The 24,718-nt window shown below is 34.4% G+C and overlaps 1 protein-coding gene across 14 annotated transcripts in view; it reads left to right on the top strand.

Annotated features, from left to right (window-relative positions):
- Window positions 1-24,718, top strand: part of Rbms3 (RNA binding motif single stranded interacting protein 3) — a 1,369,918-nt gene that overhangs the window by 842,443 nt on the left and 502,757 nt on the right. For all 14 annotated transcript variants that reach the window (XM_013077038.3, XM_013077039.3, XM_021238654.2 and 11 more), the window contains one exon: window positions 11,512-11,570. In XM_013077038.3, the coding sequence (XP_012932492.2) occupies window positions 11,512-11,570 (59 nt within the window). The remainder of the gene's footprint in view (window positions 1-11,511; window positions 11,571-24,718) is intronic.

Here is a 24,718-nt window from a genome sequence, read left to right as displayed (position 1 = left end):
AGGACATATGATAAATTGCAAATTATTTGTTTAAGGGACCTCCACAATAGTGAAACTAACATAATCATAGACCCTTGCACCATTGGAGTTGAATTCATAATTTAAAATATTAACTGAAAAATAATTTGAAGTAAAATATGTAACCTATAGTTGATTGAAATAAATTCTAAGACGCGCAAAACTAAGTGATATATGTTTATATGTATATTGTGTAATTATGCTACAATAATACAGGAAATCAAAAGATTTTCTAACAGAATACATGGAGGTACCTCTCTGTATATGGAAAAACATGCAGGAGATGGTATAGGAAAAGGGCATGCAGGGTATTTCACAATTCCAAAAATAGAGTATTTCTTAAACTCTGTGTTGTGTACTTGTTTTAAACTGTTGTATTATTCATGTACTATAAATAGTATTTAAATTATTCCATACTGTGTATATTTACATTTTTATAATTTAATATATAATTAATATATAAAAATATATATTTATATTTAATTTGCACTATAATTTTTGGGGGGGGTACCAGGGATCGAACTCAGGACCTTGGGCTTGCGAGGCAGGTGCCGTGCCACTGAGCTAAATTCCTCTCCCTGCACTGTAATTATTAACAGCACAAATAAAGCAAGACTCTTTGGATTAAAATAAACTAAAATTGAAAAACATCTATTACTAAACTTTCACTGAGTGTAATGTAAAAATGTTGTTAAAAATGATATATGTTTTGAGTTTTGGAATATCTATGTTTTTAAAATGTATTTTGACAGTAATTACTCCAAAATACTCAGTAGCCATCTAATATGAAACTGAAGTTCTATTGTTTCAAAAATGCCTTTCAATCTTCAGAAGGCGTGCTATTTCTTATAAGTAATGAATGATTTTTTTCGGTGTATTATGATAACTTTTAATATAGGTAGCAGTTATTTCTCAAACAAGATTACCACTTTAAGTGATCTCACTATAGAAGGTATAGAAAAAGGGTTTTCTATAAACACACGCACACACGCACACACACACACACACACAAGGAGAGAGAAATTTCCGTGCTGATTTCTTTGAGAAACAGGTAATTCTCAGAAAGAAGTAATAAATATTAATCAAGAGATAATTATGGCAACTACAAATGAGTCAGTGAGTCAGTAGACCTTTACATTGATAGGTGTATCTGCCAATAGCTTTACTCTTTGAAATTTCTTGGCACAATAAGATACTGGAATGATGCACTGTAATTTGGATCTGGGATATCCCACAAAAGTTCCTTGTTAGAAAGGCTTGGTCCACAGGCTGTGGTGCTTTAAGAAGGCAGTGAACCTTTAGGATGAGGGGCTTACTGAGAACTTAGGTCATTGAGGATATGCCTTTGAAGAGAGTATTGTGACTCTGGTCCTATCTTGTCACTTTCCTTGCTGGCCACCACGAGGTGAGCAGAGTGCTCCACCATGCGTTTCTTGCTATGGTGCACTGCTTGCAAACAGGCCCACAACTAATGGGCCAAATCAACCATAGCTGGGAAATAATGAAACCTTGAGTCAAATTTTTTTCTACTTCAAAGTTGTTTATTTTAGATATTTTGTCATAAGGGCAGAAAACTGACACAATGGGATGGTGTACTCAAAATTTAAAAGGCAGTAGAAATGAATTAAAGGAATTGTCATCTGTACATTTCTGATAGCATTCTTTAGTATTTAGTAACTGTTCACAATCAATAAAAATAAGTTAAAAATGCAATACACAATGATAATAGTAAAATGCTCCATAATAAGTATGTCAATTATAAACCACCCTTTAAGGGACATTACTTACTTCACACCTACCTGTTTGAATGTATCCTGTTAAAATTTGCTAACGGTGCTAACAGAATTTTTATAATATATACATTGCCTTTGGTATTGTTACACTTAAAAGTTACTTAGAAAGTTATTAAAAGCATTAGTTCTAGATACAAAATTATTTGTTTTGAATGACTACAATTGTGCAAAAAAACAGATGCAGAAAAGGCAATTAACCATCTTAGCTAGCCTTGTGTGTGATTACGAATAATTTCTACAGTTCTAGTTTTATGTGTTATTTTGCAAAACATATTCCGTTTATATTAGATAAAGTAATCAACATAATGTCATGTCAGTGAATTTAATATAATATCAGGTGAAAAGTACCCTGAAGACAGTTAAACAGATTTCAGTCTTACAGGTGTGAACTGTAGCTTTTCATTGCAAACAATCTTAATAGAAGTAAACCAATTATGTTCCCATGGCATATGAAAAGTGCATACTACCTAAACATAACCATTTTATCTTGGCTTCCCTAAAACTAATATTAAGATAAGTGAACTAGAGTTCATCTGATGGGTAGAATATATTACACTCTTCTGGTGGGTGAAAAACTGTGTATTCCACATCTGTACCAACACCACAATTAAACCCATGATCATCTAATTGGGAAAAATCATAGAGTTTTGAAGGGAATCCATCTAACAGTGGAAATCAGTCTTTTTTTTTTTAAAGAAAAGAAGTGTGGATATATGTGTGGATATTTAGGGAGTATGTTATTTACTCCCAATTAATATTTTTAATTCTGTAATTAATTTTCTAATTAATTTAGGGACCTAACTAATTTTAATCACTATCTTTGATATGGCTAGAGGTATCCATACATTAAAATGTAATATACTGGCTGACAGTTTTCTCTCATCTCTAATTTGTACTTTTGTTTATACATTTCTTCTTTATTCACCCTTTGCCAAAAGGTTCTAAATTAAATACTTTAGACATCTTTTATGTAACAGTGAAATTGCTTGGAAGAATGGATCAGAAGCATTTCTTCTCCACGTCTGTGTAGCTCTTCTTTGAAAGAAAATATGTTGGCCTCTGCCATCAGTGCTGTTCTTTTCTGCTTTTTTTTTTTTTTAAAAATAGCAATTAGAAAAATACACTATTAATCATTGTACGGCGTGATACATTCCACCCCTCATGCCACTCCTGAATAGTATCCTCTAGTAAGTCACTAACATAGTAATCGCATTTGGTTAGGTGTAGAGGATCTCATTGTGGAGAGACAGCAATAGAAACTAGAAAGGAGACCAAGCATAGTATCTCCTGTGGCAGATATAGTATAAATAAGATGTATAAGGCACAATCGAGTACTGGAGGACTATTAAAAGATAAAAATATTCTTAGATTTTTCACTGAGATGATATTGCATCCCAGCTGAGCAAAGTAATACACATGATAATGAACAGTTTATTATGGTGTGAATAGTGTTTGTAATGAACTCTTAAGGCACAATTAAATACAAAAAACAAGAAAAACAATTAATCAAGAACAATGCATTTGTCAGTAAGTGATTATCTTTAATAAATTTCTCCCTGTCTTACAGCACCACACTTGAAAACAGCTGGTCTTATCTTTCCTGGAGAAACAATAGCATCTTCAAATGCTTGCTTTGTTTTACTAAGTATAAGTACTCTTTGTGCCATGAATATGTATTCACCATGGGGTCTCCCCTTAAGTCCTATGGGATATGATCTGTGCTTAAATACAAAGATTCATAGTCATAGGTGTTTCAAGAAAGTAAGAAAACCGGGCTTTGGATTGTGAGAGTACAGATATTGTGTACTATTGAGAGCATTTTGTGGGGCCGAGTGGTAGAAGTTAGAGACCTTGAGACACATACCTCTGTGGATTTCATAAGAATTGATCAGGTAAAAGAATCCAAGTCATTGTATTATTTCTGGTGTGTGGGAAGCAGCAGGGGGAAAAAAGCAGCATTTTCTTTTTAGCCCATGACCCTTCCAAGTGGAACAAACTACATGTGAATGACAGGAGTGTTCAAAATACCCTGTGAAATGCAAAGAATGCACTCACGGGAGGTGTGTACACCTGCAGTAATAGAGGGAAAGATTAAGGCAAACAAATGAAGCAGAAGTGCTGATAACTTGAGTTGAGACAGCATTACACAAATTGTACAATCTACTCTCTTTCTTGATTATATTTTATACAATCTAATTATAACATCAGCCTGAATTTTCTGACCATTAAGTAATTTACATCACTCCCACCAACTACTGTTTTTGAATATGCACCATAAGACTATTTTTGCACAAGAATGCTTCACATGTATTCTCTTGTTAAGTCTCCTTACCCTGCTATGGAGAGTCCTGTTTTATATATAATTTGAAATCTTCTGTGTATAATACAGTCTACAAACTTAGTAATTTTTATATAGGTAATTAGACTGCACCATTCATACGTGTTATTATGAATTATTTGAAAGTACAGTATAGAAGGGGATTTCTGGTATAGTTCTCCAAATACTGATTTTTTGTGATAGCATGGAGCAGCTTTATCCAATATGCCTTGCAAAATGTAGTACAGTGAGATTGCTCTATTGACAAAAATGCTGTGTTCTCTATCACTTGGATATGTTGCTTTTTGAGCTTTTGTAATTAAGGAAAAGAAGGCTATTTTAAATTAAAGTTGACTTGATTTCATCTTCTACTTCACCTTCATGAAATCACCTTCATGAAACTACTTCTTTCTATATTGTGTGACCTTGTCTATTTTGTCTATTAGTTGGTGGATTCTGATTCTTTTAAATGAAACAATTCCATTCTTTTATAACAGAGGCAGAGGAAAGTGTTTTTTAAATGTTGTGAAACTCAGAAAGATTCCACAGACAGTTCAAGTCTATCTCTTTTATATCTCTTTTATAGATAAATCTCCCTGGGAAATACATCTTTGAGGTATTCGTATTATGCACTTATATCAATACAAAAAACCATAGATTCAGTAAAAAGCTTACAGCACCTGTTATACTATATGGAATTTCTCTTTAATATTTTATCTCAATTTTTTTCTTTTTCTATCCTGTGGGCTTAACAAAATTATCCTGTAGACTGGACAAAATTGTGTAAAACATTTTACAATAAAGACTATAAAATGATTTCTGTTTGACTCTTAACTGATGTTATAGCTCACTCCCTTTTTGGATGAAATGGAGTAAATGTAAAATATGAAAAGCAATGTGTAATTATTGGTACAATATACACTTTGTTAGTTTTCACAATGGGAGGTATGTCTGTTCCCCTATATACCTATATCACTGTCATCCTATCACCTTGATGGGTATATTGTACACATTCATCTACTCATTCATTAAACATTTATTGAGCCCTGTGTGTAAGACCAGGGGTAGAACAAAAAGATGTAAGAGAGGCTTTAAAATGGCAACCCATGAATAGTTAAGAGCCATTTAAAATCCCCAAATTTAAAAGGCACTTACCGAAGACCTTGGGAATTGATACCACAGAATTGGACTTTTGAAGAGAAAATGGCCCTGGGGTTATGGTCCTGTTCTCCATCAACCCTGCATGAATAAACAAGGAATTTACAGCAGTGAGAAACAAGGAATATCAATGTTAAGATGTGGGCAACCAGGTACAATGACTTTCTTGGTCGATGGCCAGGAAAAGAGAAGATTGGTAAGAGGGTACATCTCAGGTAACAAAGTAGAGCAGTGGGTTCTAGTGGAAGGTTAGGAGGCAAAAGCATCTGTCAAGGTAGTTGAAGAGTTAATAATGTAAGAACTACCATATTAGGGATTTTCTCTTGCATGTAAGAATGAAAATTATGCATTTTTGGTCTGGTATATCTATTTCAGGCTTATATCCATTTCTAATTTAACAACCAGTAAAAATACACTAGCCAATTACTAATCACTCTCTTCTTGCCAGTTTTCAGTTCTCTCTCTAGATTAGCTCTCTAATTCAAATTGCTAATTATTAACTATTTTTAGGCAAAGGAAGAGAGTTACATAGACATTGCCTTTTTTCTTTACTTTCTTCCTAAAATGTAGCTGAAAAAGACTATCAAAACAGCTGAATTTGAGTTGTCATTGCCTTGGCTAAACGACAGATATAATTAGGCAAAAACTCTGACAACAATAGTGCTTTTTTTTAACATGGAGTATTATCTGAACAAAAGAAAACATTTGCAGCGATGAAAATGGTTTTTCATTGCTGCAGAAAGCTCCTGCGCTCTCTGCAATACTGTCTTTGCTTTGTGTTTGTCTTTTGGACCAGTGGCTCTCAAAGCACCACCAGTCCTATCAGATTTACCTGGGAACTTGTGAGAAATGCAAATTCTCCAGGTCCACTTCATATCCACACAGTCAGAATTTCTGGGAACGGGGCCCAGCAATCTGTGTTCACAAGCCCCCCAAGACATTCTGCTGCACATTGCAGTTTTAGATTAATTTCCTTAAGCATAGGTCAAATATGAAATCTAGCCTTACATTTCACCCTAGGATCCTGGTGAATGTCTTTATAGTGTGAAAATAATAATTTTCTAACGATTAATAAGTTGCCTTGAAAAAGAAACCTTTTAAAAACATTTTAATCAGTTAATTTATTAATTAATTTCATTGTAGTACTGAAGATTGAACAAAGTCTTTTCACTGAGCCACATCTCCAGTGCTTTAAGTTTTTCTTCCTTACAGACAGGTTATCACTAAGTCTCTAAATTACTCTAGTTGAACTTAGACTTGCAATCTTCCTGTCTAAATCTCCAAGCATGCCAGAATTGCAGACATGCACCACCACACCCAATAAAACATTTTTGATTGTTAAAATATTGCCCCATTCCAACCACTTCCTTTTCTAAGAACCCTTCTCCAACTCTTCCTTCTAGGTACTTATTTTGTGTTCTTTGTAGGGTATTTGCCCTAAGATATTATGTAAATAAAATACATTTTAACTTCTCAAATAGACTTGTACAATTTACTTGGTGTGGATCCATGATGTAAGAGTTTGATTGGAGGGAGGGATGCGGGAAATGCACACACTACAAGGCCCAGGGCCAGGTAATGGATTAATAGCTGTCCGTTCTTGGAGGTTCTGTGAAACTTCTAGGCCTCTGTTAACATACACACAAAGGCTGGGTGAGAAGACCCTGGGTGTTTTAAGTGAGGGCTTGGAAGGACCAAGTGCAAAATCATTGAGCAAAGTATTTAAAGGAGGAATATTTTCCACTGATCCTCTCACTTCTGTTCCTTTTTCGAAAGCCACCATACCTGGGAAAAGAGGTTATTACAGTTGTTTGTTAGGACTGCCATAACACAATATCACTGTATGGGTGGCTTAACAAAAATTTACTTTCTCAAACTTCTGGAAGCTGGAAGTCTGAGATCCTGAGACAGTGGTAGGGTTGGTCTTCTGAAGCCCCTTCCTGTGGCTTACAGGTGGTTGTATTTTCCATGTTTCTTCTCATGTCTTCCTTTTGTGCCTGTCTCCTCATATAAGGACATGAGCCACATTGGATTAAGTGACTAGTATAACTTCATTTTACCTTACTTATTTCTCCAAGGCCCTGTCATTTGAATTCTGAGGTACCAAGGTAAAAGATTTCAATATATTAATTTGGGGAGAGAGGCACATTTGAACCCATAACTGTTATGTACGGTCTTGACCACTTGTTTGGAGAGTGAAATAGCTAATCTTTCAAAATATTGATGGTTGTGAACTTGTAGATGAAACCTCCTGGAATCCTCTATCACAGTCCTATCATATTCCAGCTGAGTTCCTAGAGCCAAAGATAGGCTCCATTAGCATCTCCAAATGCCAAAGAATGAATGAGCCATCTAGAAGTAGGCAAACAACCACATTTGCTAAAAGGATAATGTTTCATCCATTAAATAAATGTGATACCTTTTTCTAGTCTGGTATCAATATAGAAAGCATGTGAAAAATGATTTCACTGAGAGTTAATTGACTGCGGAGACTCTATTTTCAGTCTCTGCCTGTATTTTTTGAATTAATATACACAGTGGGTGATTCAGTAAAGGGTTTAAAAATAAATTCTTTATAGAAATATTTTGCCAATTTGATGTCTTCATAATTCATGAAGAGTAGATCCATAATAGCTCTTATTTTCTCTCCAACTTTGGAAAATGAAGATGCCATTAGTTTAAATTAGGCTTGTATGTGAAATAATCGAGTGTATCAACAAATATAGTTTGATTCAGATGCCATTTAACTAAGATAAATGCTAGAAAAGGGCTGGTTATTTTATTTTAAAGTGAATATAAAACCTGTATTGACAAACTAAGGTAAATGTATAATAAAGATATAATAGACAACATATAAATTTATAAAATTCAGTTATATGAAACATTATATGAGACGCTATTGAAGAATATCTACTCTTTTAAAAAGTACTCTTAGAATATAAAAATATTTTTTGATAACTGGTGGTATTTAGAGAGCTCCGTGAGCACTCTGCATCGTTTGTAAGTATGTAGATACATACGGAGTCGCGTAATTTTTTTTTTGGTATCGGGGATCGAACTGGGGGCTTGGTGCTTGCGCGGCAGGCGCCGGAACCACTGAGCTAAATCCCCGGCCCAAGTCGTGTAATTTTTAATGTTGAAATATGTCTTAGGCTCTCTTAGGGCCTCCTTCCATCAGCTGGAGAAACCCATGTGGAAAGAATTATGGCACAGAGCTGTGCACCTCGTTCATCTGTTTTCTCTCAAGAATTTCAACTCCCTAAGGAAGCTTATTGTGGATAGTATTTTATCTCTTCTTGCTGTAGGAAATGAGAGGATGAAGAAGAGAATTGGATTTGTCAGAAAGCTCCTGGAGCCAGGAGGCTCCTGGGACCAGGGCTTGGTGTCCAGCTCCAGGCATCGCTCAATAACTTGGTCATATTTGTTCTCTAATATCAGATTTTGCTTTCCATTCGTGGGTGGCAGGGTAGAAGAAAAACTTTATGAAGATTTAATTCCTGATATAACCCCTAAGAAGGGGAAGAGTAAGTCAGTTCAGGATTACTTTTTACCTCAGAAGTCCCTTTTTTCCCTTTACAATGTGTAAAAATTATACATTTAGTATTTATTCTAGTATATGAGTATACTTTGACAAAACATCAGGAAGAACCATTTACTATAATTCTTCCCAGGAATATTATATTGCTGGTTTTTGTGTTTATAGTGGGTTGGGCCTATTAAAAATAGCCTAAAGTTTATTTACCCACATGAACTGTTGACTGTAGATCATGGAGAATACAGTGCCAGTTATGCCAGAATACAGTGTTATGCCTGTTTGTCATCATGAGAATTCAGACATGAATTGTGACTGGTGGCCTATTAATTGCTTTCTCTTGTTTAAAGCATTTTTTAGCTCTGCAAAGTAATTGTTAATGCAAAATGTTGTAACTGAGCAAGGTTTGGAATTCCTACAGCTCCAGTCAGAATGAATGCTGCATGTAGCACTCGGAAGTCTTATTCCATTGTTTTGTGGTTGTGTGCTATTGGATAGTCTCTCTTGGAGTGTAATTAGAAATTGGGCAGTCAAGGGGTAGGTAGCACAGTTTGCTTTTCTGGTATGTGTCTGTATTAGAGAGACCTTCCATTTCTGCTAACACTGTCATATTCTCTGGGGAATAAAGTTCTCTTTGGTTATTTATTCTTTTTAAAAAAGTTGCCAGCTAAAGTACTTACAAGAGCTTTCCACAAGAAGAGATTTGATTTTTTTCCCCTCTAAAGTAATGATAGCAGTTTTACATAAAATGCATTTAATGAAGTACAGGACATCCTTGTAATATTCATAAACTGGGATGATATGCATACCATTGGCCTAGAGTCCCACTGTCAAATATAATTTGTTATGAAATACAATAATTTTTAATTTAGTCTTTAAAAGATAGAGCTAAATTTTAATTTTGAAACTACATCTATAAAAATTTAAAGAGTTGGGGCCAGGGATTTAGCTCAGTGGTTCTGCCGCCTGCCTTGCAAGCGGGAGGATCCGAGTTCAATCCCCATTACCAAAAAAAAAACAAACAATTTAAAGAGTAGCTTTAGAAACCGATTAAGAAGGATTTTTATCTTAAAGACTTCTATGCCTGATGTGTGTTAGTTTTAAATACTGTAACTTATTTCTCTTTCTCCAGTTTTTACCTGTCATAGGCTGCATTACTGTTACTTTCTGTGGAAAGTTTCAGCAAAAATTTCCTTTTTTTTCCTTCTCATTACATACATTTTGCAAATGTTTATTTGCTCAAATAGCTTGAACTCAGTAAACATTGTCTCTAGTTGATGGGAGGATCATTCTCTACTGAAGAGAGTGTTATGATGATTTTCCTAACACAGAAACTCTGGGGATGAAATGTAGCTTTTGCATGTTAGTATCAATTGTGGGGTGGGAAAGGTGGGGCTGGGAGGTTTTGGAGGGTGTGACCTTATATGACAATACAGAGGAAATAATGGGCACTGTGGTAATACTAAACAAAGAAAAAAGCATAAAGCTTGTATTTGTGTGAGCAAGTATGGTGAAAAAATTGTTAGTAAAATGTCTAAGATTAAAAATAGTAGTGAAAATTGTAAATGTAAAATATCTTTTAGCAAATACCTTAGCTGCCAAATTTCTTATTGGAAGTTTTGACAGTCTAGTAATTCTGTAGACTGTCACTTTTGACAGAAGCTTTAGCTTCTTTTTACTTCTCCTGTACCTCAGAAAATACCAAGGACTGGTGTTATAGCAGATACTATAGAGAAGAATTTGGAGAAAGGGTAACACTTAGTGATGTTTCTTCGGTATCATCCAGTGTCTTCAGCATGTCAGGTAAAACCCATTTAGTCATTACAACAGCCCTAAAAGGAAGATAATATTATCCTCATCATATATATTTAAAATAGATTTAAATTATTCAAGTGAGTAATTGAAGTCATTAATAAACGTACCTACATTATAGATGATGAAGTGATTCAGAGTATACATGACTTGTTGAATCAATATATGGAGAGACTGAATTTAGAGTTGAGCCATGGTCCTCTGGTGCCATACTTTTAACTACTACACTGCTTTGCCTCTGGAGCCAAATACTTGGATTCCCAAAGATGTGAAGGTTGATTGAACCAGAAGATTTGACATATGTAGCTTTTCATTTTTACAGAAGAAATCAAACTGTGGCCTAGAGTAGTTGGGATAAACTGCTCAAGATTGCAACAGAATTTAGTGGCAGAATAGGAGACATGCCCCTCTCCGCCTGGTGCCTGTCCTCCTGCTTCCTTCCCCCCAGGAGTCCATAGGTTGCAGTTTGCCTTCCTCAATCACATCAATCTCCTTTTGCCACCTCTGACAGCCTGATACATTATGTGTGAAGGTGCAGCCCAGTGCTCTGGTACTTAGGGAAGTGCATTCCTGAATTACAAAGAAGGGCTCATGAAAGGAAATCACCCAGGTGTATAATGGGAGTTAAGAACTTGTTTTCTTAAGAAAAAAATGGAAACAAAGTTTTTGTTAATAGGGAAGGGTGGAGAGGGGTGCAGGGAGGACAGGGAATGGGGAAAAAATAAGAACCAAGATATATCATGTACAGGTATAAGTAAAAAAAAAAAAGAACTTGTTTTCTTGGTTTATGCATCTTCAATTGTGTCTGCCTTGACATTCATTAAAGTATTTTAAATGTCTTCACTGAGTTACATTAACATTGACTTTTTTCTCTTTTTCAGGTATGGAAAAATTGTATCCACAAAGGCAATTCTTGACAAAAATACAAATCAATGCAAAGGTATGTGTGAGGGAATCTATGCCCTGAACTCTTGCCTCTGCTGTTTGATGGCTCCTCCATTACAGTGGTCCAGGTCCCAGCTGCAGAGTGATCACAATGTACAGTATGTAGCAAGCCTCTTTAGTAATACTGATGCTTTGATGAGTTGTATTTCTGGTAACATTGCTCATTAATTTTTTTCATTAACAAACAAAATGAAAATCACAAATCAGAACAAGTATCAAATTGCTTCAGCATAAAACTAAATTATCTCCTAACAACTTTGGGTTGTCTGATGTGAATGATATTATCAGTGATACAAATTGATTTCCTATATAAAAATAAGAAAGGCTGAGGAAAACTTTCCCATGCAGAACATATTTTAATTTCTCTGTTCTTTAAAGCTTTAGCAACATTTGGGATTAGGAATGAATTTATTGATGGTCCTGTTGTATCCACGCTTTGGCTGTAAATAACTCACATAATTTTGGAGTTGACATCTTGTTAGGTCAGGATTTTTTCTCTACTGCAGATATTTTTGAGTGCATTTTACTATATATGTGGCTTAGGTTTCTTGCTATCTAGAAATCCCATACACTTATGAAGGTTGTGTTAAATTATTTGTGAATTTTATATGGTCTCTTCTGGATGATTTAATTCTTACTGAAAAATGGAATGTTCCTTATAACATTTTTTTTTCCTAATCTACTCTTTGTTGTGATATTGAAATCAGGAAGTGTGGTAGAGTCCAAATCATTTTAAAAGCTGCCCCTACTATATATAGAAATATAACATTCACAAGTTTTAGAGAAGAATACTCATATGTATCCTAAGCTATTTGGGTATAGTAGCCAAGTTTAATTCAGTAATGAAAAAAAAATTCCATGCCTCCTCCATACTAAGAAATGAACTATGTATCACGAAGCAGAAACTAATACATGATTTCTGCCACCCAACAGTTCAATTTCTAGTTGAAAAAAAAACCAGTAAACTAATTCTAATATTCTTATATTGCTCTTGTCCATGTGGGAATGCAAGAGATGTATATATAGTAGAAATATCTACTAAGTACTGTTGGAGAATAATATAGAGAATTGTTTCTGGGGAATGAAATGTATTTAAAAAATGAGAATGGATGAGTTTGGGAAAGGTTGCTGCTCAAGAGAAAGATTTCAGAGTACAAATTTGTAGATCATGTATCTAGAATAGAATATTTTACCACTTAAGTGCTTTCATAGAAAAAAAGGAAGGGGTCAAGATTTTAAAGGAAAATTGTTACCTTGGACATTTTGAACTTAATTCTGCATGTAACATTGACTCCTTAATATTGTTGTGATCAGATACAACATGATTATATATGGTTTTTGTTTTTTGTGGGGTTTTTTTTGACCATTGCTTTCTTAAGGAAAGCAAAGAGTGTAGGAGGAGGTCTTTCAAAACAAACTCTCTAAAAGCATTGAGACTATCATTCCATTTGATAACACAAATTGAATTTGGTCTCTGTGAAAATGCTTACTTTTCAATAATCTTCAACTTTGCCTTCACATGAAGGCTATGCAATTAAAACCAAACATTATGAAGATGAAGATTTATCTATTTTTGTTTCCATAGATATATGAAATTATTTTTTCATGAGATACTGTACATACTTACTATGCACAATATGCAAGCTAGTGTTTAGCAAAGTGAGAATGTCTGTGTATTAGTCTCCTTCAAGGTGAAAAGCATCAAAATTAATCTTGATGTATCAACCTGACAGACTAATTCTAATTTAGCATCTATAAGACAGGTTTTTTTTTCTTTCTTTCTTGCCCACCACTTGCACCTGCATGTTGGACAGCAGTCAGGTGGACAAACACACTCAATTTATTCTGGAAGGTGTCATCAGGAATTCTTTCAACACGCAACAGCTTTTTAAGATTTTTGTGTTTTAGGTGGTAGCTACAACAGGTTTATTCTGTGTAATATTGCAACACAAAACAAAATAGTCACCATCGGGCCAAAATGATCAGAAATTGCAGAACAAAACAGGCAATAGTTCTGGATGGGGAGTAATGAAAAACAGACCACAGTTCATTCAGATATTAGAACACCAGTACCAAACAAAAGCTTTTGAACAAGTTACTGAGATTTGTACTTTGTTTTCCTCTTTCTTGTTTCTCTTCATAGGTTGTCTTTCTGGATCCACTACAAGGGCTAATTTAATGTTGGGAAAATTTAATGAAATTAATGAAAACAGCTATTAAAAACAAGGTGCAAATCTTAAATAAATTTGCTCATGTCTGCCTTTTCCTGTTCTTTATGATTTGCTTTCCTCTTCTTCAACCCTGAAACCATTTTTCCAACAGAGGCTGTATGTTCAGAAAGGAAGTGAACAATGGATATTTTAAGCTTCCATTCTGAATGGACATAGGTATACGAGTAGCTAGTGGGCCAAACACATCAATTCCCTTCCGAGTTTTTTAAATACTCTCGTCTGCCTTTGTCTTCATAGGCTGGTTGAATTATTACATTTATGGAAGCTTATATTGCCTTTAACATTTCACTGGGCCCTTAAAATCAAAGCTGAAGACAAATATCCAAAAGCACTGAAATCATCGAAGGGATTTTTATTGAATGAAAGCATAAATTGTTATTATTCCTGTAAAGAAAAGAAATTCTGTATGTTATACTAATTGACAGAGAGGGATAGAGCCCCAATAGATTGTTTCAGAGAGGGGTGTGACTTGATTATAGGACTTTTAGCAGTTCTAAATTCATGGACATATTATGTATTGCTTTTAAAATATTTTTAGGTTACTAAATATGAGGCTATATATTTGGAAGACTTTAGAATGAATCAATTTTATTTTTAGTTTTCTTCCTTATGTACTGACAGGGAGTATTTCTATAGGAAGTGAGGGAACTGCAGATTACTGTATTCAACCCATGAACCTGGAGGGAGGCGTGATGCTATATTTTGTCACATGTTTAGTTACAGTCTTTAGAGGATATGAGGGAGCCCCTACCTAGGGATTAATCCAACCAAGAGACATGACATGCACTTAGTAGGAATGTATGCATTTCTAAGTGGAGTTGTGTTGGGCTGGCAGACAGCATACTTAGCCTGAGTGGCCCCACATGGAGACAAAGCAAGAAAAAGAATAAACCAAATGCATGCTATGGAGAGCCTCTTTACTAGTTCCTTTTATTTCCTGAAAGCAAACTAAAATAAATGTTCTGTGAAATTTATGAGTCTGAGGAATTACATTTTGAGAGGAACATATACCTCCACCAGGTGGGCTCACAGTCTACTGAGCAAGAAGCTCATGAAGCAAAATGGCCCGAAAAACACATTTATTCAATTTTAAAATAATGAGATTAGATTACTAGGAAAATAGAAAACCAGATAAAAACAGTTATGCTTTAGACAACTACATTTCCCTTTGGAATATCAGATGTGTGATATTTCCCTAAACTTCTTTAGTGAATTTTACTCTATTTTGGCATTAATTTTATCACTAGTCACAAGTAATCTCTCTCTCTCTAATAAAAACCAATATCAATATCAAGCATCATAGATAGATAGATGGTTAGAGATAGATAAATAATAAGAGCCAGTATCAGTACCAAGTAAAGCATATATGTAATATTATCCCCTTCTGAGTTATTACATGTGTGCTTTACTTGATATTGATATTAGCATTTATTTTTATTTCAGAAAAGGGTAGTTTATATAGGAACTTTAGTACCTTCATTCAATCCACCAAGTTTACTTCTTTAGGTACTGTCACATGGAATTTTCATACTGGGCCTCTTTGGAGAAAATAACAAAGTTGGAAAAGAGTATTCACTTTGATGGTAGATCACCTTCATTTTTCATCTCTACTTCAACCAGACAACTGTATCTAAATGTGTTTCTCCTTCCAAAATCACCCTTCTGAATTTATTATTTCCACTATCAAGATACTAAACATTTTATGGGATAATTTTTATTATTATTATGGTGTGCTGACTTTGAGAAGATTTTGGAATAAACAAAGTAGTTATTTATGACATATTTTGGGAGTCAAACAGTTGCACAAATTTCTTCAATAGTGCATTTAACTATAATTAGCATTATATAATTAGCATTTCTTTCCAATTACTATTACATATATATTAGGTGAAAGTAATAAAAATAACCACAAACATTATTTTCAACATAAATTGTTATTTGACAACATTTAGTATCATAACCCACATACATCTCTAATGATTTTGTATTTGCAGAAGTGACATGGTTTAATTAGGAATATTTTTAAGTAATTGTTGGAGAATATAAAATGGCTTAAAGATAAAATTATGTTTATATTGCTTTTAACCATAATCAGAATGTTACTTTTATTAATTCACGTTTTCTAATTGAAAAGAAAATCTTTTGTCCAAATGGTTTGTTTGCTCTCCTGCTACTGTCTTTCAGTTCCCTATATTTAGAATTTGACAAATATAAATACATATGAAATGTTCTCTCTTCTTACCTCAAATCGTCTACATCAATTATTTCTCTGTGGACTCTATATCCTTTGTACAACACCATGAATTTTCAGTACCAGTTTCAGTGAAAGATCATAACTATACCATATCTCCTGGTTATATGACTAATTTGTGTCCTTCCTCTAGATCATAAATTCCTGAGGCTCCAGGTAGCAGTTACTTCTTCTTGCCAAGTCAGTGAAGATGCAGGACAGATACAAGTGGTTACTTAGATGCCAGGACCTTTAGCTTTTCCTATGGGACATTTGATGTCACAGTAGTGAAAAGCACAAGTGTGGGCTGTATAAACACACACGACCACAAAGACATCTGGATACCCATATTCCCAAAGTTACTCTTCAAAAGTAATAATTTCCAAATCACAATATTTATTTTATTAGTGTCCTATTAACCCTTTACTGATTTAAAGCTATTTTCCTCATCAATTATTTGACAAATCTATGGGAAGTTCTAGATAGTAATATGCATTTAAATTAACATACAAAGCACAATAATATAATATACAGATATAGCAAGTATATGTGCAGTTCATTAAAATTTATGGAAACTTTCAATGACATAAAGATATTAAAAATGTACATTTGAAAATATAAAAAGACATGATCCAAGGATTTTTTTGGTTGAAGTCTGTACTAAGAAATTCTCTAAGTAATAATCTTATTTTCCTTGGAAAAGTTGCATAACACCTCTGCACATCTGTTTCCTCAACTGTCAAACAAGATGATCTATACCTACAGTGCAAAAAAAAAAGAGAATTACACGGAACATGTTTATTACATGCCTGTCACATATATCAGGTAAATGTTTCTATGGCCTTAGACTTGGACTTCTCACAGAGACCATGTTGTCTAACACTCCTTCATGTCTTACATAATTTAACACAGTTCTGAGTAAGTTTTTAGTATTGAAGGAATATGTGTCGTGAATTGATACATGTTTATCGAGACTGGCTTTATTAGCAGCAAAAAATAGAAGTACTTTTTGGCATTGGCTGGGTGATAGCCATCAAGATTTACAGGGCCTATAAATTCAATGTCTTTGAGCAAAAGCACATTCTGTCACAGTGGCAGGTGGTGGAATTCATTCTAATTGAGTTGGATGGATTCTGCAAAAAAATGTTTCTTTGTTCACCCTTTGTTATATTGTTCACTCTGCAGTGTTGTTTTACAAATTAATAGGTAAAAAGAAGAAAAAAAGCCTAAAGGTTTTTGTTTTCTTGGTTTGTGAAACCATGGTAAAATCATGAAACTTTTTAAGAATCATTAACCATTACTTGATTTGATGTTTACCATTGTTCTTATTAACTTACTGCTTATCATATTGTTAGTAATATTGATAGTTCTTTTATTTAGTAAAGAAATGAGAACTCTGGAATATGAAAGAGAAAAAAATTCATGCACATAAAAAAACCAGAACACTATAAAATCTCGTTCTGCAAATGGCTAGAAGTGGTCTCAGATGTTTCTTTGTCCAAAATACATTGGTGATATTAGGGCTTGTATTATATTACTATTTAAAAAACTAGCATGGCTCCCTCCTTGTGTTGTGGACTAAGTGAATATTGCAAGGTTTGCATCTAACCTCTAATTCTGTTACGAAATTTAACTGGTAGGCATCCAGATAGACCTAGTAGTTGTGGTCATTCAGCTGACCTCACCCTGAATTAGAAGAAACCTGTATTCACGAAGTACCTTTAGCACACCTTCTCTGAGACACCTTGAAAACTGTTTTTCTCAATAAGAAATAAGTACCTTAAGCTGCACATCTCAGCTGTTCATACTTTCAGGGTTTGTCCACTATTGGAAAACCACAAGCTGAAACAGAAGAATTTTGGGAAGCAACTGTCAAAGAACATTCTGGGCTTTGGAATTAAGGGTGATGTGAAAAATAATCACATTTGAAGTAGAATGAGTGAAACTAAGTGGCAAAATTCTTTGAGAAATATAAGGCACCTTGGAATTTATGTCTTTGTGGACACTTTCTGTATAATAAAGTAAAACATAGCTTTCCACTACAGGGAAAAATGAAAAGAATTTTTTTCTATAGAGTAGATTTATGAGCTATAACTTGAGCTCTCATTAAAATAATGTGGTTCATAAGTTTTCCAAGGGTGTCTATGAGATTTTCCCTTTCCTCGCCACTCTCTTCCTCTTCTAATTCCACTTTCTCCATTTTCATTCTTACTGATATTAATCTTATTTCAGGTTTATGGTATATAATGATTACATTCATTGAGGTTATTAGGTTCTTGTACATAGAATGAAGAAAACTTAAAACATCAAAGATTTCCCTATAAAATGTAGAATTTTCCCAATCTATTTTGATTTCTCATAGTTTTTTTTAAATTTATTTAGAGTAACTCTCTAAGTAACTACAAGTGAAACATAAATACAGGTACATAACACATATATATTATTAACATATTAATTTTACATATATAGAAATGTGTTTGTCAGTATGTTTCTTTGTGTATCATGGATGCAAAGATAGTTTAAGTGAATTTTTATGAGTTTACATACTGGTTTACCTAAACTTTTTTGTGTGTTTCAGTTTAATAAAATGTAATTTTCTTCACTGAAACTTGAAATGAAATCTCCATAGTTCTTTCTAATTAAGCATCTACTGTGTTGCACAAACCAAAGAATTCTGGAGATGTTCTTCTGCCTTAGATAGCTGTAAGGTTTTTTGGGTTTTCTTTTGTTGGAAGAAATAAGCTAAGACAACTGATAACGAGTTATCCTTAAATATAAAATTACTAAATAAAAGCCTTTTGAAGCATCGATAAAGTTTATATGTTTTAAAGTTGTGTGAAAATTTAACATTGCTATTTGTGTCATTCTAGTAAGCTGACTACTGGGGCTTCCTAATATGGACACTTAATGCAATTAAATTCACCTTCCTATGGTGTCCAACCTAAACTTTCCTTTCCCGATGTTCTTCAAAAATCCCTAGCCTTGGGCCAGGGATTTAGCTCAGTGGTTTCACCACCTGCTGGGCAAGCACAAAGACCTGAGTTCGATCCCCACTACCAAAAAAAAAAAAAAAAAAAAAAAATCCCTAGCCTAGAGTCAAAATTTTGGCTATGTCTTTTTGAGAGAAATTTTAAAAAATTTTACAAAGTGCATCTTTTCAGATAATATAGTTCCAACAATTGAGTCTCTGTAAACAATAAAAAGCAAGCCTGGTACATGAAGTACTGGAAACATTGTATGTTGTAGCAAACCAGAGGAAGGAGGCTTACTGTACTTCCATTAACCCCAGTCTTTTGTAGTGTCAGGGGCCTTTCTTATGGACATTAGAATTTACTGAAATGTTTTCCTGTTTCCTCTGTGAATGCACTTAAGTATTCTTCCTACCTTCCATCAGCCTACCAATCAACAAATCAAAGGGCCGGGGATTTAGCTCAGTGGTACCACCACCTGCCTCACAAACTAAGGACCTGAGTTCGATCCCCTGTACAAAAAAAACCCCCCAAAAACTATGAGAACAAATCAAGCAGTGAACTAAACACATGAGACTAAATGATTAAGGCAAAAGAAGAAGAAGGAGGAGAAGGAGAAGGAGAAGGAGAAGGAGAAGAAATGATGGAATAGGCTCAAATGGTGTCTTTAATCTGTTTGCCCAGGAGAGAATGTAAATAGAGAGTGAGTTAATGATGATCTATGTGATCCCCCAAAACATGGTAGGTAATAGTTAAGGTGGTGAGAATTCAGTATATACTAATATGTTATAATACACAGCTTCCATTAACTAGTTGTTCAGCATACTGGAATCTGGATGTCTCTGAGAACATTCCTGGAATTATTTAGAAGGGCAAATTTGTCTAGCAGAGCAGAGGAATGTTGTTTGGCTACAATACTGCTTAAAAGTATTTTATATGGGCATGCCTTTCAGTGGAGACTAAACCACCTTGCTTCACTCCCCTTTAACTTACTTGGCCACTGAAGACATGTGCATCTTCAGATTTTAATAACCTGTATAATTATTGAATGAATATTAGATAACTAAGAGAATTATCCCATTTTACATGAGGGGAAACAAACCTAGAGATGCTGAAAAATGCTTCAAACATCATTGTCAACATCCCAACATATGTCTAACCCACACAATTTGCGTCTATGCACTATTTGACTGTTTTTCTCACAAAATAATCCCTATGTGTAAGACTAAAAGTGAATGACCTTAGATGTTATTAATGACAAGGAGACACAAGCACAATATTTTGAGTTCATCTAAGGTGAACAGTTTGAAAGAAATATGCAGTAATTCCTAGCAACCTACTTCCATCGATTCTAAACAATATTGATCAGGGATTCCAGTTCTGTTTGTCACATAATATAGATAGAAAAAGACAGACTGTGCTTCAAAAGCACAGGCTCCTTTTGAAAACAATTTTATCGAATTTTCCTTTTGTTATGTTTTGAGAACAGTTTTCTGCTGACTAAAATTTTGCACTTACATGATATTGACAAATGTTTAGCCTCCTATCTGGATAAATGTTAAATTGAGCAATAGTTTAACAAAGTTTAAGTGAAAAAATAGCCATGAAATTAAAAGTAGCGCTAGAAAGACAAAGAGACCAACAATATAAGAAAATCTCTTATATCATAAAGAGAATAACAATATGATAATATCTCTTACTCTGAGATCCACAATAGGCATGTGCCTGCTTAAAGGGCCCATGTGCTAGAGTTACACAGCAGCACTCTCTTATTTCAGTTCTCTTTGGTTTGCCTTCCGTGTGTTTGCTCAGTGGGGATAAGGTTAAAACCTCAGAGGAGGGCACTGTACCCCAACTATCTAGTAAATGTCTTAGTTACTTCTCTCTTGTTGTTGAGGCAAAATACATGATGCCCAAAGTAAAGGGAGGAAAGGTTTATTTAGCTCACATTTTGTAGAGGTTTCAGTCCATAATCAGCTGACTCCAAGGCAGAGTGGCATGGCAGACAGGGACTGCAGAGAAGAAACAGTCCATGGCAGGCAGAAGGTAGCAAAGGAAGCAAGAGACAAGAGAAGCCTCTTTCTGTCCCTTATATTATATGCAGGCTACGGGGATTAGGGTGGTACCAAAGCAATTAGTGGACTGATTTAGCAATCACCCACCCTTAATCCTAGCATTGCACCTTGAGTCAATCACACACTCTAGATTCAGTCACCTCTGAAAAATCCTCTCCTATGACTACATGAGGCTTTGGGGGGCATCTAGACACAAGCCATAACAATAAGTCTTCATTCTTTTCTTTAAATGGGTTACATTCAGTGGTGGAGAATAGTTTAAGGTCATCATCTTCTGGACAGATGAAGCAGAGAATGAACAACTATTTTTTATTTGGATTTTAAAGGTATGATATAGTATAATCCAAGGACTTTTTGTTTTGAGCTTATCCAGGAAGCAGTTCCTGCAGCATAAATCCTATACCTGCTAAGGGAATTCCATTTCCAACCTGTTTTTTCTCAGAAGATTCCCATTCATATAGCTTCCTATTGTCTCCTGTTGTTTTCTGGTCTTTGACCTACGAGCTCTTAGTCTTCTTTCCTTCTGTGCTTTATGGGAAACTTCAGAAGTTATATTCAATTTTTTTTCAACATGTTGATTTTCTTATTATCACTCTGAAATACCCTGTCCACATTTGATTCTGAAATTTTGTATTGGATTTCAGAATTCCTTTGTATTCTAACTCCATTTACTTCTTCCCTAGTCTAGAGTTATCTTTGTCAGACCTGGCATTCAATTTCCCAACGTGGATTTTATAACTAGATCCTGATAGATTTCCCTCTCCACCACCATCATGGGCATTTAGTCTAACTTTGATGATGGGATTTCTGTAGGAAGCAGCATAACACCAAGGAAGCCATTTCATGTTTGAAGCCATTTCATATTTGTAACCAGAATCAAGCCATTCTCAGTTACAGCATGGAAGTACTTTTTTCTCTTTCTTGTCAAGCTGAAGGTTATTTTCAGTAGTAACAATGAAGAAGCACTGCAATGGAAACCATAACATCTACAGGGCTTGATGTTTCTGTTCATTCATGATAACCAGTTATCTTTGGCATTGCTGATTTTCTTTTCTTTTTTTTTTTTTTACTTTTTTGGACAAACACTAGGAAAAAAACTAAAAGCATTCCCACTTGGATTTAACTTGAGAGTTAAAACGTTACCTAGAGCTCTGTGTTCCAAATGGTTTCACTTAAGCTTTGTCCTCTAAACAATTTGTGAGTGGTTGTATTCAGAATTCCCAGCCATGGTTAGCTAACTGCATTCATGTGGAATCAGAGAAGCTATGACCCTCAGGCCCACTCCAGAAACACAAACTGGATCTCTAGTTTGGAGAGGAAATGCTTCCCTCTTGTTAGCCAGGAACTGTGACTGATGTTTTGCCCAGGTCTCTCCTACATCTGAGCTCTTCCAGTCAGTAGTGGAAAAAATGACCTCCTGGGCAATATGTGCGTCATGAGGACTTGACTCTGTCCTTGGTCCAGGTCACTTAAAGTACACAGGCCTTATGCCTATTTGTGAGACACAAAACAAGAACCTAGGGAAACTGAAAATTATTGATAACTGCTAAAGTATTTGTTCTTTTGGAAATCAACTGAATGGAAAAAAAAGGCACTAGGACACCTTTTTCCCATTCTAATGTATTTATATATTATTTATAAAAATATTTCTTATTTAGAATGATTTTGTGTTACTTCTTTGTTTATTTGTTTGTTTGTTTTTACAGTGCCAGTTATCAAATTCCGGGCTTTGTTGAATACTCCTCAAGTGTCCTACCGCTGAGCCATTCACCTGCTCCCTAACATGATAGCTTGAAATATGTATACCTTACGGGATGGCTAAATATATCTAATTAATATATGTAAGAAATCACATACTTATAATTTTCATAGTAAGAATAATTAAATTCTACTTTACATGTAATTTTCAAGAATATAATGAGTTGTTATTAATTACAGTCACCATTTTGTACAATAAATCTCTTGAGCTTATCCCTCCTGTATACCTGAAATTTTATAAACTGAGCAACAAATATAACTGCCACTTTGTAGCCAGCCACTCAACCATCAGCCCCTGGTGACTGCTGTTCTGCTTCCTGCTTTGATAAATTTGTTTTTTCTTAGATTCCACATATACACGAGAGTATTCAGTATTTGTTTTCTTTGCCTGTTTTCTCAGTTAACATGATTGTTCACACAAATGACAAAATTTCCTTCTTTGCAATGCTCAATACTAGTCCACTGTGTACATATATCACATTTTCTTTATCCATTCATCCATCCATTAGCCCTTAGCCTGATTTTATATCTTGGGTACTGTGAATAAAACTGCAATAATCATAGAATTGCACTGTCTCTTTGTCATGCTGATCTTCTCTCCTTTGAATATATACCCTGTCCTGGGATTCCTTTGGGTGGTTCTATTTTTATATATTTTTAGGAATCTCCGTGCTGATTTACCTAATGGGTGTAGTAACTGACATTCCTGCTAACAGTGCAAAAGGATTTCTTTTTTTTTTTCATATCTTGGCCAACACTTACCATCTTTGATGGATTTAGTAATAGCCATTCTAACAAGAGTAAGGTGATACCTCATTGTGTTATTAATTTTCATTTTTGTTATGATTACTGATTTTGAACATTTTTCTTATATTGTTAGCCATTTATATGTCTTTTTTTGAGAAATGTCTATTTATATCTTTTGCTCATTTTAAAATTATTTCTTTCCTTGCCATTAAATTGTTTGAGTTCCTTATACATCTTATCTGTTAACACGTTATCAGATACATAGTTTGCAAATATTTGCTTCCATTCCCTAAGTTGTTCCTTCTCTCTGTGGCTTGTTTCCTTGGTTATGCAGATACATTTTTAAGTTTTATGTAACCCTACTTGCCTGTTTTCACTCTTGTTTGCTGTGCTTTTGGAAATCTACCCAAAAATATTATTCCCTAGACTCAAGTCTTGTAGCTTTCCTCCTATGTTTTCCTCTAGTAGTATAGCTTCAAGTCTGTTGTTTAAGTTTTTAATTCATTTTAAGCTGATTTTTATGCAGTGTTAGATAAAAGTTGATTGCATTCTTGACTATCCAATTGTCCCAACACCACATATTAAAGAGATTGTCCTCATTATGAGTTACTGGAATCCTTGTCAAAAATCAGTTAATTATAAACATATGACTTCATTCCTGAACATTTTATTCTGTTCCAGTGTCTGTTTTTATGCCACTACTGTGATGTAATGATCACTGTATTTTTGTAGTATGATTTGAAGTTAGGTAGGGTGGTGGCTTCTTAGCTTTATGCTTTTGTCTAGGTTAAACTTGTTCTATAGGGTCTTTCACAGTTCCATAACAATTTAAATTTTTTTTTTTATTTCTGTGAAAAATGTCATTGGAATTTTGCTAAGGATTTTATTTAATCTGTAGGTTTTGATAGTAGAGTGATTTTAATAATATTAAATTTTCCAATCAAAGAACACAGTATATCTCTCCACTTTTTTGTGTCGTCTGAAGTTTCTTTCATCAATATTGTTTTTAGTGTACAGGTCTTTTATCCCTTTAGATAAATTTATTTGTAAAATTTTTGTTTTGGGCCAGGGATTTAGTTCAGTGGTTCTGCCGCCTGCCTTGCAAGCACAAGGTCCTGAGTTCGATCCCCAGT

The sequence above is a fragment of the Heterocephalus glaber genome, unplaced genomic scaffold (genome assembly GCF_053883595.1).
Source record: "Heterocephalus glaber isolate CG9 unplaced genomic scaffold, H.glaber_assembly_v1.0 deba00001472, whole genome shotgun sequence".
NCBI classification, from domain to species: domain Eukaryota; kingdom Metazoa; phylum Chordata; class Mammalia; order Rodentia; family Bathyergidae; genus Heterocephalus; species Heterocephalus glaber.
The sequence above is the reverse complement of the archived record's forward strand: the minus strand, read 5'-3'. Positions and strand labels throughout refer to the sequence as shown.